This window comes from Copadichromis virginalis, linkage group LG12, assembly GCF_057382275.1.
Source record: "Copadichromis virginalis isolate Kocher_CV1m ecotype Utaka linkage group LG12, C_Virginalis_male_GT1.1, whole genome shotgun sequence".
Classification (NCBI taxonomy): Eukaryota; Metazoa; Chordata; class Actinopteri; order Cichliformes; family Cichlidae; genus Copadichromis; species Copadichromis virginalis.
The window spans coordinates 11,010,585-11,028,885 of record NC_140629.1 but is presented as its reverse complement, the minus strand read 5'-3'; the positions used below and the strand labels follow the sequence as shown (position 1 = coordinate 11,028,885).

At 42.0% G+C, this 18,301-nt stretch overlaps 2 protein-coding genes across 4 annotated transcripts; both read left to right on the top strand.

Moving 5' to 3' along the window:
- Window positions 1-11: 11 nt before the first annotated feature.
- gtf2h2 (general transcription factor IIH, polypeptide 2) lies at window positions 12-6,575 on the top strand. Of its 3 annotated transcripts, XM_085474712.1 has the most exons (16): window positions 12-73; window positions 331-445; window positions 727-827; window positions 913-990; window positions 1,093-1,129; window positions 1,578-1,664; window positions 1,752-1,802; window positions 2,398-2,452; window positions 2,646-2,751; window positions 2,831-2,921; window positions 3,029-3,224; window positions 3,991-4,054; window positions 4,145-4,248; window positions 4,343-4,445; window positions 4,524-4,563; window positions 5,971-6,575. In XM_085474712.1, exons 3-16 carry the CDS (start codon window positions 772-774, stop codon window positions 6,079-6,081), a joined length of 1,179 nt encoding a protein of 392 aa, XP_085330838.1. In that variant the 5' UTR covers window positions 12-73; window positions 331-445; window positions 727-771; the 3' UTR covers window positions 6,082-6,575. The 3 variants fall into 3 exon arrangements, with proteins under 3 accessions (XP_085330838.1, XP_085330840.1, XP_085330839.1); XM_085474714.1 differs by lacking the exon at window positions 331-445 and having other exon boundaries at window positions 14-73; XM_085474713.1 differs by lacking the exon at window positions 331-445 and having other exon boundaries at window positions 53-280.
- A 1,966-nt stretch (window positions 6,576-8,541) lies between these two features.
- On the top strand, window positions 8,542-17,885 carry dhfr (dihydrofolate reductase). The gene is made up of 6 exons (XM_085474708.1): window positions 8,542-8,691; window positions 9,166-9,215; window positions 14,438-14,543; window positions 14,744-14,867; window positions 15,111-15,226; window positions 17,452-17,885. The coding sequence occupies exons 1-6, from the start codon at window positions 8,600-8,602 to the stop codon at window positions 17,531-17,533; spliced, it is 570 nt and encodes a 189-aa protein (XP_085330834.1). The 5' UTR covers window positions 8,542-8,599; the 3' UTR covers window positions 17,534-17,885.
- The last annotated feature ends 416 nt before the right edge of the window (window positions 17,886-18,301 follow it).

Below are 18,301 nucleotides of genomic sequence, written 5' to 3'. Positions count from 1 at the left end.
TCTCTTCTTTGCCCGTTTCCATCCGGAGGAAAAGTCTTGTTGCACAGCTTGCGTTACAGTATAGTCAGAGTTGGTGAGTGTTTATATTTATTGTTTAGTTAGTATAGTAAGTTATAAGGTGTTTAAAATCATAGTCCTGTGTAACTGCATGATGTGAGTCCCGCATCATGCTTGTTGTTTGAACTGCATGAAAATCACTGATTTATCAGGACTTTTAGCTAGCTAGCTAGCAGGCGGAATAGAGTCGACGAGCTGGAGTAATTCGTTGGTGGTGGAAAGTGTAAGTTCATTTCAAAACCCGACTTCATCTGTCGCTTCTCTCACTGTAAGGTCAGCGAACCCAGTGTCAGCCTCACGCTGTCCTGGAAGAACATGGAGGGCTATGATCTGTGGCTCAGCGGACTGCACTTACAACATCTGTTAGCTTGACTCTACTTACAGGCAGGTCTGTGGCGCTGATAACGACCCGTACGTAAAGGTGCTGTTTGGTCTGATGATGGGGTTTTTATTAACATGTTTTTATTTACCGCCAACTTCCTAGAAGGTAGCTAGTCACCGAGGTAATCTACAGTAATCGATAACTGCCACTGTGCTTCTAAGCAAGGCACATGGGTTAAATGCAGAATGAGCAATAACCGAAATGTGGCCATACGTCCTATCCTTAATGCAGCGTGTCATGAGTTATTGTGAGTCTGTAGTACCGAATGTGTGTACTTGGTTTGGCAGTGATTTGGCTGGGAGCGTCTGTTGAATTTCTGGCCGCCAAACACAATGGATGAAGAACCAGAGAGAGCCAAGCGCTGGGAAGGGGGCTATGAGAGGACATGGTGAGACTGCTCAGCCATGTGCATCTGCAGCTTGAGCTGTGTGTCGTCATTCCCTGGATTATTGTGGAATATGTTTCATCCTCAGGGAGGTGCTGAAGGAGGACGAGTCAGGCTCACTCAAAGCCACAGTGGAAGAGATTCTGTACCAGTCCAAACGGAAAAGGTGTGCGTGTTTGTGTCTGCCTGTCTGTCTGTCTATCCATCCCATGATGAAAATGCTTGTGTCTTCTCCTGCTCCTCATCTCATGCTTTCTTTGCTGCACAGGGTGATAGAGAGCCATGGGCAAGTGAGGCTTGGAATGGTGAGTTGTGCAGAGCCTTGTGTTTCCCACATGCGTAACACTTTTTGTGGTTCGTTATTGAAGTGGAGTGCTGTTTCAGCACTCTGAAATAAAGCATAGAAAATTTACACACAGTTAACTAATTATTCTAAATATGTGAGTAGTTGTGTGTATATCTGTATAATATCATGTGTTTGCAGAATGCTGCTGGATCTTTACTTTTCAGTTTAAAACCTTGAAGTGACTGTTTATGTGATTTGGTGCTCTATAAATAAACCTGAAATGAATGAGAAGTTTCCTGTCGTAGCACAAAGCCAAGGCCTCTGAGCTCTCATGTCAATATAGGATCTGCTGCACATTCTATATTTGTAGCCCAACATACCCGCTGGTTAATATTGTGCATAACATCTATTTTTTTGAAAAAATTGAAAAAGAAAGTTAAGATGTTAAAGGTTGTTTTGTACTTCAGATGCGTCACGTGTATGTGGTGATTGACTGTTCGCGTAGTATGGAAGACCAGGACTTAAAACCAAACCGCCTCACCTCTACTCTCAAGGTAAAGCAGAGCTGTCTCCCTGGACACCAGCAGCTACAGTGTGATTGTCTGCTAACCATCTCATCTCATCTCTTCTTTCCTCCTCAGCTCATGGAAGTATTTGTTGATGAATATTTTGACCAAAATCCCATCAGCCAGGTATGCCATAAGTCATATTCTGCCCCTTGTCACTGTATACAAACACACACTGGTTTCATACTTTTACTCAGATGCCCAATCCAGTTAGTTTCCTTTTGACTCTTAGCTCCTCCTAAACTACTGAATTCCTCATGCTCCCTCTAAGGCTGGGCTGCTCAGCTTATACGCCTGCTGATTGTGACAGACAAAAAAAAGTTTGATTTGCCAACCTGGAGCACAGACTTCATGCTACCACAAAGCAACACCTGATAATTTTATAAAAATGCACAAAGACAGTTGGGTGTCTTAGATTAGTGAGGGTGACAGACCCTGGTGGAAATGGCCCAACATGCAGTTCTAATGGAGAGACGTCCTGTCCGTGAAGGTTGACCGGGTTGTAAACATGCTTTCTAATCTGTATATGTCAGGTTTAACATATGAGTGTCCTGACATGCTTTCGAAGCCAGTCTTACGGGTCCACTGGAGGTGCCAGAGTTTCAGCATTGGCCCCAGGTTGCTGCTGGGTTACACTCGGCTGTGTGCGGATGTTCAGCAAACTTCCAGAGACTAATGAGTGACTGCTAGTAAGTGAGTTGTGCTGTGTTTTGTTTTGTAGGTTGGTATTATCACCACAAAGAACAAAAGGGCTGAGAAGCTGACTGATCTGGCAGGTATCTGTGATTTGGTCTCTTTGAACCAATGTTTTTTGATTTGCCACTAAACCTTTTTCTTTTTTTTAAATTAGCATCAGTGTGCCAGTGCCAGTGTTAGTTTTTTGGTTTTTTTTGTTTTTTTTTTAAACCTCACGTCATCTGTTCTGTAATGCAAATGTACTGTGTGTGTGTTGTTTCACGGCATCACCAGGAAATCCAAAGAAGCACATCACTGCTCTGAAAAAAGCTGTGGACACTGTTTGCGTAGGAGAGCCGTCCCTCTACAATTCCCTCAACCTGGCCATACAAACCCTCAAGTAGGTTTAGCAGAGTCATTGTTTTTGATTAGCTTCTGTAGTGAGACGTCATTGAGCTGCTGTCTGCCTCTGTGTGAAGGCACATGCCTGGACACACGAGCCGGGAGATCCTGATCATCCTCAGTAGTCTCACTACATGTGACCCAGCCAACATCTATGAGCTGATCAAGGTGAAGCCACTCTGTTTTTTGTGCTGAGAGTCATCAGTCCATTGATTATCTTATAGACAAGTTAGCTCAGGTCCAGAGACAGCTCTGTGCTCCATCTCCTCCGTCAGACCCTGAAGTCTCTGAAGGTGCGGGTGTCTGTCATCGGTCTGTCAGCAGAGGTCCGGGTATGTACAGTGCTGACGAGAGAGACAGGTGGCTCGTACCACGTGATCCTGGATGAGAGCCACTTCAAAGAGCTGCTGATGCTTCACATCAAACCACCTCCTGCCAGCTCCTCCTCTGAATGCTCTTTAATCCGCATGGGTGAGTATGCTGACGCTGTCTCCATCTCTTGGTATTCAGTCAGCTCCTCTCCCGTCACTTACCTACAGCTGCAGCAAAAGCCTTTGGAATTAGTAGGATTTCCTTGTGGATCAAAGTTATTAATAAAAACAATGGAACTAAACCAGTGACACTGGTGAACCCCAAGTAATCACTGGAAGTGTCACGTTCACCTTCTCATATACTTAAGCTCTTTGTGTACGTTGCGTCCAATATTGAGGCCACCAGTAAAAGTAACGCACTTGTCCAACTGTCCAGGGTACAATGTGGGTACATGCTGTCAGCAGGTCTAAACACAGAAGCTTTGTTCTGTTAAGCTTCAGTGCTTGCTGCTGCTCTGGTGATTCTTAAGTAGTGTTCTGCTTTGTTTTATTCCCTCACTGCATCAGCAAATCTGACTCACTTTCAGCTGCTAGACTTTGGAGATGTTTTCCTTCAAAATAAAGCAGTGGTTATTTCTGTGTCATCTGTAAACTGTTGATCTTATTATGTGCTGATGAACCTTTAGGTCTTTAGAATTGTGTTTGTATGCTTTTGTGGCTTTGTGTGTCTGTATAATGCTTCTTCTAAGCTCTTGTGAAAGTTGCTGTTCATGGTTAGATTAGTGTTGAAATCCTTCAGAGTTTCTGATAGCTATTTCTTGTGGTGACGTTTTGAAATGATTCCTTTGAAACAGAACCAAGATTTGGAGAAAAAAAGTAAGTCATTCTCACTGAATCCACTTGATGTGAACCTTGTGTTTGCTCAGGTTTTCCTCAGCATACCATTGCCTCTGTGACTGACCAGGATGCCAAGCCGTCGTTCAGCATGTCGTGAGTAGAAAGCAGTGCGATTAACCGCATGGCTAAGACTGCAGGTTAAAATGAATATTTGTTTTGACGCTCGTCTTTGTGTTTGTCCAGTCATCTGGACAGCAGCAGTGGTCCAGGTCTGTCTCTGGGAGGATATTTGTGTCCACAGTGCCACGCCACTTACACTGAGCTTCCCGTGGAGTGTAAAGTGTGTGGTATGTACTGTTCAGTTAAAGGATTAGATGGGAAAATTTTTTTTTATTTTTGTTGTTGTGTGTTGACTGGCCTATGTGCTGTTTTATCTCCAAGGTTTGACTCTGGTGTCGGCCCCCCATCTTGCCAGATCCTTTCACCACCTCTTCCCCCTCCAAGCTTTTGTAGAGAGTCCAGTGGAGAACCTCCAAGGAGACAGGTAGCTGTGATCTACTCTCACATTGAGATGCAGATGGTGTTTCACTGCATGTCTTATACTGTTGTGGTTTGGTTTCAGGTTCTGTCAGGCATGTCAAGCAGAGCTGAAGGATAAAAGTGTAAGTGGCTGAATATCTGTGCAGCACAGCACAGTGTTATTCTTGTTGTGAAATGAACTTCCAGTTTTACTCATAAAAGCCAGTTTGCCTGTCACAGTCAACTGCCCTCAGTCTTTGCTGTGTAAATTGAGTCATTTGTCGAGGTTTACAAGTGATTTCTGCTCACGGGTATGCGAATAACAAGACACACTTTAATATTGGCTTTAATTCACAAAATGTTTCAGAAACATAACATCCAGCTTCTGTTTGGCTTGCTCTAAAGATCAGCATCTCTGTCGAAGACTGGGGGAAATGTGGTCTGTGACAAGCCAGTATAGTTACCCGTTCTTTTAAATTTGCCATGAGGTTCACCAGTTTTATATATTAACACACCTACAATCTCATACAGCAGGCATCTGCATATGAATATGCAGAATCTGCAAGATTTTTGCTTTTTCCTTATACAGTGGATAGCCATCATCTCACTCTTGCTGAAATTTGTCTGCATCCCAAACCATGACCACTCTACATGTCCTCCTAAGAACCAGGAGGACATGTAGAGTGTTTTTAGTCTATATCTTTTGACTTATTTGAGCTACCCTACTAAGTCCTGATGTGCTAAATAGAGGATATGCTGGGCTTTCCATAGATATCTCATGTGTTTGGGTGGAATCTTTTCACTCCAAAGAGCAAGGAAATCACACAACAAGTTCAACAGGAAGATTCCTTTTTTCCTCGGTTCTCAGGAGGATATAAGCCCAATTCCACAAAGCTGGGATGCTGTCAGATTTAAAAAAAGAAAAAAAACATTGCAACAATCACAAACACATTTCATTCAGAAAAACACAAGATGTTTAAACAGAGGCAAATTGTTTCACAAAAGGTATTTGCTAATAAGGCGAGAGACAGACTTTCTCAGGAGTGAAGATGGATAGTTTCACCAACCAGCACAAAACTGCATCTTTGAAAATTTGAACAATTTTAATGTACCTCATTGTGAAATTGTCAAAACTGTGACTTGTGCCATCATCTTCAGTTCATAATAATAATTATATAAGTGTCTCCATGCTGCCCCTTTTGTATCAATATTATTGTTGTTATTATATGTATATTATTTAGGTTTTTTTTTAAAGATTAAATAATTATTTAAAGTATATGTAAATATAAATTTATACCCATCTAAGAATGAATGCAGATAGGATAAGTCAGCAGACTACTTGATTATTTACGGATTTAAGCAGCACACATTTCCACCCACATGTGCTGGCTGGCAGAGCTTAAGTTTTGGTGAAATCAGGGGCCCGCCTTCAGTTGCTGTGACACTTTGTGCCCTGCTGGATTCATTTAGATTTTTTCTTGTAAAAACTGTATAATGTCTTTATCTGCCTTTTATTTATTTGCTCTGTCTGCATACCTGTGACATTCCAGATGTTCAGCTGTCCATCGTGTCACAGTGTGTTCTGTGTGGAGTGTGATCTCTTCATCCACGAGTCTCTGCACTGCTGTCCCTGCTGTATTTACTGTCAGACTGTTCCTTGAATCTCTACACAAGCTTTATTCACATCTGATAGGATGAAAATGAGGTCACGTGATTTTTTTTTTTTTCCAACAAGGATGATTCTTATGGAGCTTCTCACTGAACACTTGAGATCTGATGACTGGGAGTATGAGATGCTTTTAGTCCATAATTTGAGGTGGAGAGACTCCTGTAAATACAGCTGCTGAGCTGCTGCATTGGTTTCTGTCATCAGATTACCACATACATAAAGATTTCTGTCATCAAATATGTCAGATATCTTTGGTAAGCATTGTAAAAATATGTTTTTGTACTCTAGCTCTGGCTGTAGCATGATAGCTGAACACTTGTACTTCAAGCTAAATTTCAGCAGGTTTCGTTGAGTTTGGATTTTGGGGGTTCCACCCACTCGTCAGTTGTAAGCGTTTTACATTTTACCCTTATACTTAGGACTGACTTTGACTTTGATGTACTTTAAGACGGCAGCTTTTTGACTAAATAAAAAAATGCAAATGTTTTCAGCAGAATTGTGTTATTTCACAAAGAAGACAAGCCGTATAGCTCTCCGAAAGAAGAAGCAGTCATCTTTCATCTCTCGTCAGTATCTTTTCATGTTCGGGTGGCTTGGACTTTATTATCCTTTGCAACTAACAGTATTCAGAAAATCCCAATTAAACTCTCAAACCTTCATCAACAGGCTCTTTTGGCATGGTCTTTGATCTATAAACATAACTTTTCTCCACAAAGATATTATATTTGGAACAACTGTAACATTCTATACAAGAATAAGTCACTATTCTTTGAAAACGAGTTTAATAAAGGGATTCTTCTTGTAAGTCAAGTATTCAGTAATGCAGGATTATTATATAATTACTCAAAAACAATACAGAACTCCTTTGGGTATACACCCAAAGGAGTTCTGTATTGTTTTTGATGCCATACCATCTCAGCTATCCATGTTGTTTAGAAATACCACTGTCTCCCCACATCTGTTCATGTCTTACCCTGTTCTGAAAGAGTCTCCTTTAGGTCAGATTTGATTCTCCTCTTGTAAAGGTGTGAATGCCAAGATTGGGTCTCTTTTTCAAGAGTCACTTATCTCTGTTCCTCCATCCATTTAATTCTGGACTCATTTTGTCAGGACACTGACTGGAAAAAGGTTTGGTCTTTGTAACAAAAAATCCTCCTTACTAACAAAATGAGATTTAATTTAAGCTAATTCATAGATTTTACCCTGTTAAAAGCTTCCTTTAAAAATATAAGTGACATAGACACATTTTGCGCCTTTTGTAAGATTGTCCCAGAGACCTGCTCGCATTTACTTTTGGCTGTGTACCTTTACTCAGATTTTATGGAGAGATATCACTAGTTGCATCTCTTACAGCATCTTATCAAAATTTGTACCATGTTTTTATTGTAATCAAAACACGTTTTTATTTGGTTATACTGACTCTAGTGAGCTTTTTACCTCATGAATCTGATTTTACTCCTCGCCAAATACCGCATCCATAAATTCAATTCAATTTCAATTCAGTCTTTATTGACAGACTTTATTTCCATAGTTAAAAGGATGGCTCACTGTCGGATCTGTGTGTGCTAAAATTATACTGTTTCTAGAGCCGTCCAGTCGTTCTCTAAAAGTGAACTTTAAATTCCGTAAAAGTCCAAATACCCACAGCTACAAACATCTGACTGGCACTAGACCCTCTAGGTATCCTAAGAAGGATTCTCCTTGCATCATTATATGCAACATGCAGCTTCTGCATGCTACATTGTTTGTAAGATGACCACAAGCGGGCAGTATATGGCGGTGCGCTTTAAACCCACTTTAACTGGAAGTGAAGAAAAGCTGAATTTGCGTACAATAGTATTTTCCTGCACAGAGTTTACACCGTTGTCGCTATATATCATCATCATCATCACTTATTTGATCAGTAAGGGGGTAAAGGGGGTAGGAACCGTAGAAGTGTAAACTACTCCTTTTCGAGCACACACATTCTATAGACATAAATATATACATGAAAATTTGATGATTTTTAAGTTTTGTTTTGTTTTTCTTTTTTCTCTTGTTATTTCAGTTATATTTGCATGTTCGAAATAAAATTCTATTCTATTCTAATAATAAAGTGAAAGATGTATTTCACCATTAAATGTAAGTTCTCAAACAAGAAACCGTACTTCTCCCCTTTCAGGAAAGAATTAGATCTCTGACTACAATTTGTTCCTCTCACAACAAGAAAGCTTTAAAAACCAAAAATATTTGTAATATTTTTAATCTCTTTAATTATTCGGCGTCAAAGCATCTCTCGCTTTTGTCCCCCTTTTAACCTGTATTTCTATCCTATTTGTTTAATTATACATACTGTTCCACTGTATTATAATTTTGCACTACAATAATACATTGTGTTCTCCATGTATTATGCTTGCTGTTGTTAAAAAAGTTTTCTGTTGAAATAAAGTTGGAGAAAAAAAAAGAGAAGCAATCGTCGTCATTTCCGGCGTTTCTGTGGCGGGAGTGTACAGTGTCAGTCCACGGTAACGATGGCCCGCGTTTTGAACGCCATTGTGGCCGTGTGCCCTGACCGGGGAATCGGCAACAAGGGAAACCTGCCATGGCACCCCATTAGGCTCAGGTCAGTCCCGCCGGCCGATGTTTTTGTATCTCTTATGTCGAGTATCTGTGTTTATATTGATTAATCGACAGGATTTCTGAAATGAACCGTTTTGTATGGCACTGTACATCGGCTGTGCTACATTTTTAATCACTGTACATATCTTCAGACAATCAATATGCTTTGGCTAGATCTCTGGTGAAGAAAACATTTTTAATATCTTATCTGGGTAATGGACGTGTACAAGTGACTTTGGCAAAACCTGACAGCAGCTTCTACACTGTGACAGAAATGTTGTTTCTGGCTCAAAGTGACTTAATATCATTCATGAGAAATAAGTCTGAGATGTGTTTGGCGGATTATAGGCCAACAATTCATTCACAACAGTTTAAATATGGGACATTTGTTGGTACAAGCTAAGTCTAACCTAAGGTCAAGCGAGCTGATGTAGCGACGTTAAAATGTACATCTGTAAACATACATGTTCTTTTACAGTAAGGAATTCGCACATTTCCGAAAGATGACAGCAACTCCGTCAGTGAAAGGTAACTCATCTCCACCTTGTCTTTGCTTAGTCACAGGTCAAAGTTCTCTGAGTGACCTAACTTAAACATGAACATAAAGCAACAAGTGTGCTGCTTGTATCGAAGGGCCAGGGTTGAATAGAATAGAATAATTCTTTAATTGTCCCACAAGGGGAAATTTGGGCTACGTCCACACGTACCCGGGTATTTTTGAAAACGGAAAATCTCCGTTTTCAAAAATACCCGGGTACGTGTGGACGTAACCTTGGTTGTAACAGCAGCAAGAAAAACACATATACAAACAATGCTGCTTGGCTACAAACTTTCCTGATACCAACTTACAGTGTCCTATCTCTTTAAGACTGCACCTTACTCCACCCTTACCCTGTCCCTCCCTCTTCTTGAGGTAGGCCTACATGTCTACCACAGCTATTTCAATCTTCTTCTTTTTTCTTTGCAAAATTCACCAAGATTCGTCCTTCTGGATTTCTCTGCTTAACATCAAATCAAATCACTTTTATTGTCACATCACATGTGCAGGTACATTGGTACAGCACATGTGAGTGAAATTCTTGTGTGCGAGCTTCACAAGCAACAGAGTTGTGCAAAATACAATAATGTAAACAAGCAAAATACAAGAATGGCTACATCTGAAACTAATAAATATATGTACAATATATAATAGTATATGCATTTCTGGATGTGTATACTAAATATTTTTCTACGTGTGTGTGTGTGTGTACACATATTTTACAAATTAAATAGAGTAAACAATGAATAGAATATATAAAATAAATAAAATAAAATATACAGAGTGAGACATGTGCAAAACAGTGGCATTACTGTACAGTATGGAGTGCATAATGTTAAAGTTCCAGTAGTGAAGCTGAGGTGTCTATGAAGTGTTCAGCAGTCTGATGGCCTGATGGAAAAAGCTGTCTCTCAGTCTGCTGGTACGGGACCGGATGCTGCAGAACCTCCTTCCTGATGGAAGTAGTCTGAACAGTTTATGGCTGGGGTGACTGGAGTCCTTGATGATCCTCCCCGCTTTCCTCAGGCAGCGCTTCCTGTAGATGTCTTGGAGGGAGGGAAGCTCACCTCCAATTATCCGTTCAGAGCACCGCACTACTCGCTGGAGAGCTTTGCAGTTGTAGGCGGTGCTGTTGCCATACCAGGTGGTGATGCATCCAGTGAGGATGCTCTCAATGGCACAGTGATAGAAGGTCCTGAGGATGCGGGGGCTCATGCCGAATCTTTTCAGTCTCCTGAGAAAGAAGAGGCGCTGCTGCGCCTTCTTCACTGTTTTGTTTGTGTGTACTGACCACGTAAGATCCTCAGCCAGGTGTACGCCAAGGAACCGGAAGCTGCTCACTCTCTCCACAGCAGCGCCGCTGATGGTGATGGGGGTGTGTACTTCTCTGCACCTCCGGAAGTCCACTATCAACTCCTTTGTCTTTGCGACGTTGAGGGTGAGATGGTTGTCTTGACACCAGTGGGTCAGGGCGCTGACCTCCTCCCTGTAAGCTGTCTCATCACCGTTGGTGATAAGACCCACCACTGTAGTGTCGTCCGCAAACTTCACAATGATGTTGGAGTTGTTAGTGGCTGTGCAGTCGTAGGTGTAGAGTGAGTACAGGAGAGGGCTCAGTACACACCCCTGTGGAGCACCAGTGTTCAGTGTGATGGGGGATGAGGTGATGCTGCCCAGTCTGACCACTTGGCGTATGTCAGACAGGAAGCTAAGGATCCAGCTGCAGAGGGAGCTGCTCAGTCCTAGATCCTGCAGTTTCCTGTCCAGCTTCGAGGGAACGATGGTGTTGAATGCTGAGCTGTAATCTACAAACAGCATTCTCACATACGTGTCTCTCTTCTCCAGGTGTGACAGGGCAGTGTGTAGTGTCAGGGCTATGGCATCATCAGTGGACCTGTTGTGGCGGTATGCGAACTGTAGAGGGTCCAGTGAGTCGGGTAGTGCAGAGCAGATGAAGTCCCTGACCAGCTTCTCGAAGCATTTGCTTACGATGGGGGTCAGGGCTACAGGTCGCCAGTCGTTCAATGAGGAGATGGTGGAGGATTTGGGTACAGGGACGATGGTGGCCATTTTGAAGCAGGCTGGGACTACAGACAGAGAGAGGGAAAGGTTGAAGATGTGCGTGAACACTCCAGCCAGCTGAGCCGCGCATGACTTGAGGACGCGGCCGGGAATCCCGTCCGGACCAGTAGCTTTGCGTGCGTTCACCTTCCTGAAGCACCTCCGCACATCCTCCTCAGACACAGTGTGCGCACTGACGTCATCCGCGGTGCGCACACTGTCCGGTCTCATGGTGTTCGCTGTGTCGAATCTAGCATAGAATACGTTTAGATCCTCACACAGAGAGGCCGTGGTCTGCGGTGTGCTGGTTTTCCCTCTAAAGTCTGTGATCGTGTTTAGTCCCTGCCACATACTCCGAGGGTTGTCAAACTGTTGCTCCACCCTGTCCCTGTACTCACGTTTGGCTGCTTTGATCGTCTTCCGGAGTTGGTAATGTGCGTGTTTGTAGTCCGATGTGTTCGCGGAGGCAAAGGCGGTGCTCCGTGCCGCGCGAACATCTCCGTTAATCCAGGGTTTTTGATTTGGGAAGGATTTAACTGTTCTGGATGGGACGACATCTTCCACGCATTTCCTGATAAATCCGCAGACTGAGTCTGTGTATTCATCAATGTCCCTAGCAGCCACGTGAAACATTTCCCAGTCCGCGTGATCAAAACAGTCCCGCAGCGCAGACTCCGATCATACTAATCCAACACCTACTAGTTACCTGTTATTTTACCTACATGTTGGTGAAAGAACACGACTTTGTGTTGGTGCTGTCTATGGTAGAGTATCACTCCCTGCTCCTGTTACTATGAATGATGGTGTTTTTGTATAACTTATCTGTTACAATGGCCTATAATTTTAATAAAAAGCTCACACACGCCAAAGCACATAATTCGATTCACCCACTAATTATATTCGCAGTATTCATTCAGTGTGTCTTTCTGGATTTGCTAGCTTAGTTTAGCTCGTAGCCAGATCTCTAGCAACATGGCCTCTCCACCCGTCCCTCCTGCACTTTCCTGCTCAGTGTGTCAGAAGTTTAGTTACTCCTCTGCCTCCTTTAGTAATAATGATACTTGTACCTGTAGTCAGTGCGACCGAAGCCACCCTCATGTGTTGAGGAGCAAACTCTGGTTGTTGGCAATACTGTTTTGAAACGTAAAAATAATAAACGTGATAACCTCAAATTACAGAAAAAAACCCATCTAGATAGTGACTATAAAAACGATTGACCAAGTTACAGATATTGCAGCTCATTTATTTAACTTTTTCTTTGGTGTGTGGGGAGACATACATGGTGTGCCCATCAAAAGTCCCACGGCTGTCTGCATGAATTATGAGCAGGGCTGAGATTTCGGCTCCCACATACCGATGGACAATTAATAACTGACTTATGAAATTAATCGTGGGACAGATATAATTGTGTCAAACAAAAATGGGCCAGATGTGACCCGCGAGCCATACATTTGACACTCCTGTTCTGGATCTTGTCTCACCGATGCCAATGACATAATTACCCAGCTACATTTCCGAAAGAATGCAAAAGCATTGACATATATTTTTCCTTCAATAGCCCGACGGGCAGGGCAGAGATAGATTTTGGTAGCCCGACTGGAAAAATCGCTAGCCCCAGGACGTCGGGCTAGCAATTTTGCAAGCCCTGTATCTGATTGAGGAATCACTCATCTTTGGAAAAGGGTTTATTACAGAGAAATGGCTCTTTCCAAAATAAAAGCAATACTATCCGCTTCTTCTGGGCTATATTCTCAGCAGCATATTGTAGCGGGTCAGGGCTGTTCGGGGTTCTGTTTGTACAGTTATGTTTTGTTTATGTTGCCATAGTGACGGGTGACGCCCTCTCGCTGCAACGGTGTGTCCTTCCGGGGTCAGAGGGTGCCCTGTGTGTTGTTGTTGTTGCTGTGCGGTTGCCGCGCTGAGCAGTTAGCTAGCAGCAGTGTTCTTCTCCAGATGTCAATAAATGGCTGTGCTCCCTGGCTAGCTCACGGGAAGCAAGACCAAACGACACCTCCGTCTCCTCCTTGTCTGAGCTCGCCACAATATTAAACATATCAGGTCCCCATAAGGAGAATCATGTGCTAACGGCTGTCTAAATGACTCTGGTAAAGTTTGTAGCATGCATGCTTGTTGTTTTTGTCTGCTTCCACTTGATTTTGCACTAGGATGATGTCGGCGTAAATGTGCAGTCATATTCGTTGTGTTCCCACTAGTGCTGTCAGCGTTAATCTCGTTGAAATGACGTTAACGCCACAACACGGCAAATCTCCGTTAATGAGCTACCGCGGATCGCCCCGTGCGTGGGGCTAGACGGCCAACATGTTAACGAGCTAACGGCGCTAACACACTAGTTCCCACCCATGTAATTGAGCATTGCGTGGCACATCCAACATACTGTTTTACTTTTGTCCATGACGCGCTTACCTTCAGGGTCATACGTCACATGAAAACCAAAATAATTCCAAACGCCAGATCTGAATGAGGGTGGGGGAGGTTCAATTTGCCATGTTGCAAGGAGCGCTTAACTTCTGTCTCGCTAGCTTGCCCTGCGCTCTTCCTTCTGACAATGCTGTCTGTGTTGAACGCTCAGTGGATCTGCGCTCGACAGTGCAGCCTAGGCAGAGTAGTCGAACGCAGATTCACTGAGCGCTCAAAATAAATTACAAATTTTGTATTGTTCGATACATATGCGTACCGAACCGAAACACTGTATCGAACGGTTCAATATCGATACGAGTATCATTGCACCCCTACTATAAAGCCCACATCATTTTTTTGGACACCACTCAGACAGCCAGCAATTTAAGGAGAACATGCAGCTAAACATGTCACTCCTGATTGAGGAGAGGACCGGAGAAAAAAGACAAAACAAAAGACTGGGTGGTCAGCTACCAGGACTTTTTCTGTAATTTTACACATTTATTTCTTACAATTTAAGTCTGAAGAGTTCTGACAAATTTCAGTTACATATTTAACTTAATTACACAGACACAAAGTGGAGTTTCACTTGTTCGTCCCACTTAAGATCAAAATGGGCGGTATGTGGCCTGTGACATAAAAGGAGTTTGACACTCCATGCACTGGAGATTGCACGCTAAAACATGTGATAATAATAATTGATTAAATGAATTCAAAACCTGTCTTTGTGCAGGCAAGCAGAATGTGGTGATCATGGGCAAGAAGACGTGGTACTCCATCCCAGAGAAGAACAGACCTCTGAGCAACAGAGTCAACATTGTCCTCAGCAGGAAGTGCAAGTATTTGTCACACACAGTGCCATTTCACGGTGTCACGTTTTATCATAATGCCCAGTGTGCAGTGCATTGACTTCCTGCGTGTCTGTGTGAGTGTGTGTGTGTGTGGGGGGGGGGATATTTTATTACTCAGTGCAGAGTTTTGCTACACAAAGTATTGCCCTGTTCTAACTGACATGCTGTAACTGGTCATTCTGGTCCAGAGTGCCCCCTGCAGGAGCACACTACTTGGCGTCAGACTTCAGCTCAGCCCTCAGGCTAATCGAAACAGAACTGGCTGATCAGGCCGATCAGGTCTGGGTTATAGGGGGCAGTTCTCTCTACAAGGTATGTTTGTATTCACTTCCACTTTTTTTTAGAGTCAGAAATTGGTCATTTTGAATTAACCAAAAAAGAGTAGGCCAGGCTAACTGATTACATATTAATAGTCAGCTGGACTCTAAATAGTTACTCCAAAGTGGTTTTTACTGTCACACTGGTGACTGCTACTATTGATGGTTATATAGTGAAGCACTTCAAGAGAAGCTGCAACTACACACCTTTCTCTTTAATTATGTTTTGATCATCCAGGAGATGATGGGGAGCACGGGAATGAGAAGACTGTTTGTCACTCAAATTCTGAAGCAGTTTCAGTGCGACACATTCTTACCTGAGATCAGTCTGGACAAATATCGTCTGCTGCCAGAGTAAGACCATCACACATGCTTGGCACTAGTTTATGCATATTTGTCACACATTTCAAATCATTAAACAGAACTAAAATACCCCTGAGTCACACTAATTGTCGGGAATCCTCGAAGAACAGGCCGAGGAGTTTCCCTGATGCTTAGCTTTGTCCACCCTAGCTGGAAAATCCAGAAAACTGTTTTATTTCTTATTTATCGTCCACCAGGCCCTTACTCGAAGAAGTCGTACCATTAATTAATGCTTCAATTAATATTAATATGATCAACTTATCTCTATTAATTGGCTACGTACCACAGGCTGTCGAGCTGGCAGTAGCAATCACCTGACCCATCTGTCAGCTAATTATAGGCCATTTTCCAACCTTTGTTTTTTCTCAAAGGTTCTTGAAAGAGTAGTTGTCAAACAGTCAGTCAGGTTTCAGAGCTCATCACAGCACAGAAACAGCTTTAGTGAAGGGAAAATGATCTTCTTATGGCCTCTGTCAGTTTACTTGTCTCTGTGCTTATCCTTATATTTTATTACAGTGGTTAGAGCAGGGGTGGGCAATTCAAGGCCTCGAGGGCCGGTGTCCTGCAGGTTTTAAATCTCACCTTGGGTCAACACACCTGAATCAACCGATTCGTTCGTTACCAGCCCTCTGGAGAACTTCAGGACATGTTGAGGAGCTAATGTAGCCATTTAAATCAGCTGTGTTGGATCAAGGACACATCTAAAACATGCAGGGACACTGGCCCTCGAGGCCTGGAGTTGCCCACCCCTGGGTTAGAGCATGCTGATAGGTAAGGTGATGCACTGCAGTTGTTTGAAACATATCTATCTAACAGTCTCCAGTTTGTTTGTTTGTATTGAGAGTCCTCTTCACACACTTAATTACTTGTGTGTAAAGAGGATAATTTTGGGAGTTCTACTGGATTCTGTGCTAGGACCAATTCTGTTTACACTATGCTTATGCACTATCATTAAAAGGCATAGCAAACGTTTTCACTTCTATGCAGATGATATCCAACTTTTTCAATCCATAAAGCCAGATAACACACACCAATTAATTAAACTTCAGTGATGTCTTAAAGAAATAAAGACATGGATGATCTCTAATTTACTCCTTCTAAAATCAGATAAAACTAAGGTTATTGAACTCGGCCCTGAAAATCTTTGAAATATAGTACTGAATGGGAAGTAGAGACTTCAGCTTCCAGGCCCCTCTTCTGTGGAACCAGGTCTCATTTTGAATATTTTTGCATATAGATTGGATCAGGTGACCCTGAATCCTCCTTTAGTTACGCTGCAATAGGTCTAGGCTGCTGGGGGATTCCCATGATGGACAGAGTGTTTCCCTTTCACTCACTATGTGTTTATACACCACTCTGCATTTAATGATTAGTTATTATTAATCTCTGGCTCTCTTCCACAGTGTGTCGTTGTCCTGTCTTCCTCCCCTCACCCCCAACAGGTCGCAACAGATGGCTGCCCCTCCCTGAGCCTGGTTCTGCCAGAGGTTTCTTCCTGTTAAAAAGGAGTTTTTCCTTCCCACTCTTGCTAAAGTGTTTGCTCAAATGGGGTCATCTGATTGTTTTCTCTATTTTCTTTGTATTATTGTAGGGTCTTTACCTTATAATATAAAGCTTGAGGTAACTGTTGCTTGGAGTTGGCACTACCATGAGCCACTGATATTTGGAAGTTTTACTGTATTCCACCAGAATCCCATTTGTCCCATTGTGGGCCAGTGCATGAAATTCTTGTATCTTTGCAAGTTCTATAATGGAGCCGTGTGACTATTTTTGTCCATGCAAGTGTCGAGAGGGAGTATCTGACACTACACAAAAAATAATAATGCAGTGCAGTGCATCATCGCAGTACAATTTTTTTTATATGGAAAATAATTTGTTTGATCCTCTACACCGGGCATTTTGTATAGGGTCACATCAGCCGTGGCAGTTCATCATGGAAAAACAACTAATCAACACATTTCAACTTTATAGTCAAAATACTATTTCAAGAATTATCTCAAAATTTGTACCTCCTTCTCAAAATGATCAATAGCTCTAATACTCCTTGGTACACACATAACAAAGTAAGGAAAATGTTGAAGGTTGATTATATAATAAAGTGTTATGTGAATGATGTTGAAATTGGGTATTTGAATGTGAAATAATGCACTTGCCTCTAAACTTTATTTGTAGATGAATCAAGATGCATTAAAGGTTAAAGATCATTTCTCCTACAGGTTTCCAGATGTACCACATGAGCTGCAGGAGGAGAATGGGATTCAGTACCGATTTGAAGTCTATGAGAGCATCCAGGAATGATGAGGCAACGCAGAAATCAAAAAAGTTGATGTGATTTGTAAATGATCACCATTATGTAAATGCTGGACTTATTGTTTGGAACAGACGGCGGAAAACAAAAACAAACCTGTGTTAAGTAGTACTGGAATTGACCCACCACACTTCACAGGTGTGATGGAAGTGATGCTGGGACTAGATCTAGTTTGATTTGAGTTTGTTCAGTTTTGTTTTCTTCAAGTAATGAATGATCTTAGAAAAGGAAGAGGTATGTAAAGGTGTAGTCTCTGATCTCTTTTCTCATATAAATGTGTCACAGCAAAGTAAACAAAATAAAGTGCAACTGTGGCTTCTGGAAAGTCACTTGTTTAATTTATTTATTATTTTGTCCTCTTTCCTTTTGCAATCAGAATTTTGATCTGAATGCACAGTGGTGACGAACACATTTTGCTTTTGCAAGAACAATTGTCAATTTTAAACAACACCTTATACATTTTTGATTACCATTTGGGGGATACAGAGGTTTTGTTACCCAAGTAGCTTTTTATAGATTGTGTTGACTGGGATTAAATTTTTCCTGTACGATGGATTTCAGTTGCTGATATTCAAGGAATTTACTGTTGCTAATTCTATAGTTATTCAAATGAAATACATTTGAAATCTTGTATAAGATGTTCTAGATTTTTTTTTTTATCCCTTTCACCAAGCTGAATGCCAAGCGTGAACAACAAATTGATTCACTGATCTACATCATCAGTTTTATTTTATATTACCTTTTTGACAAAAGCTACA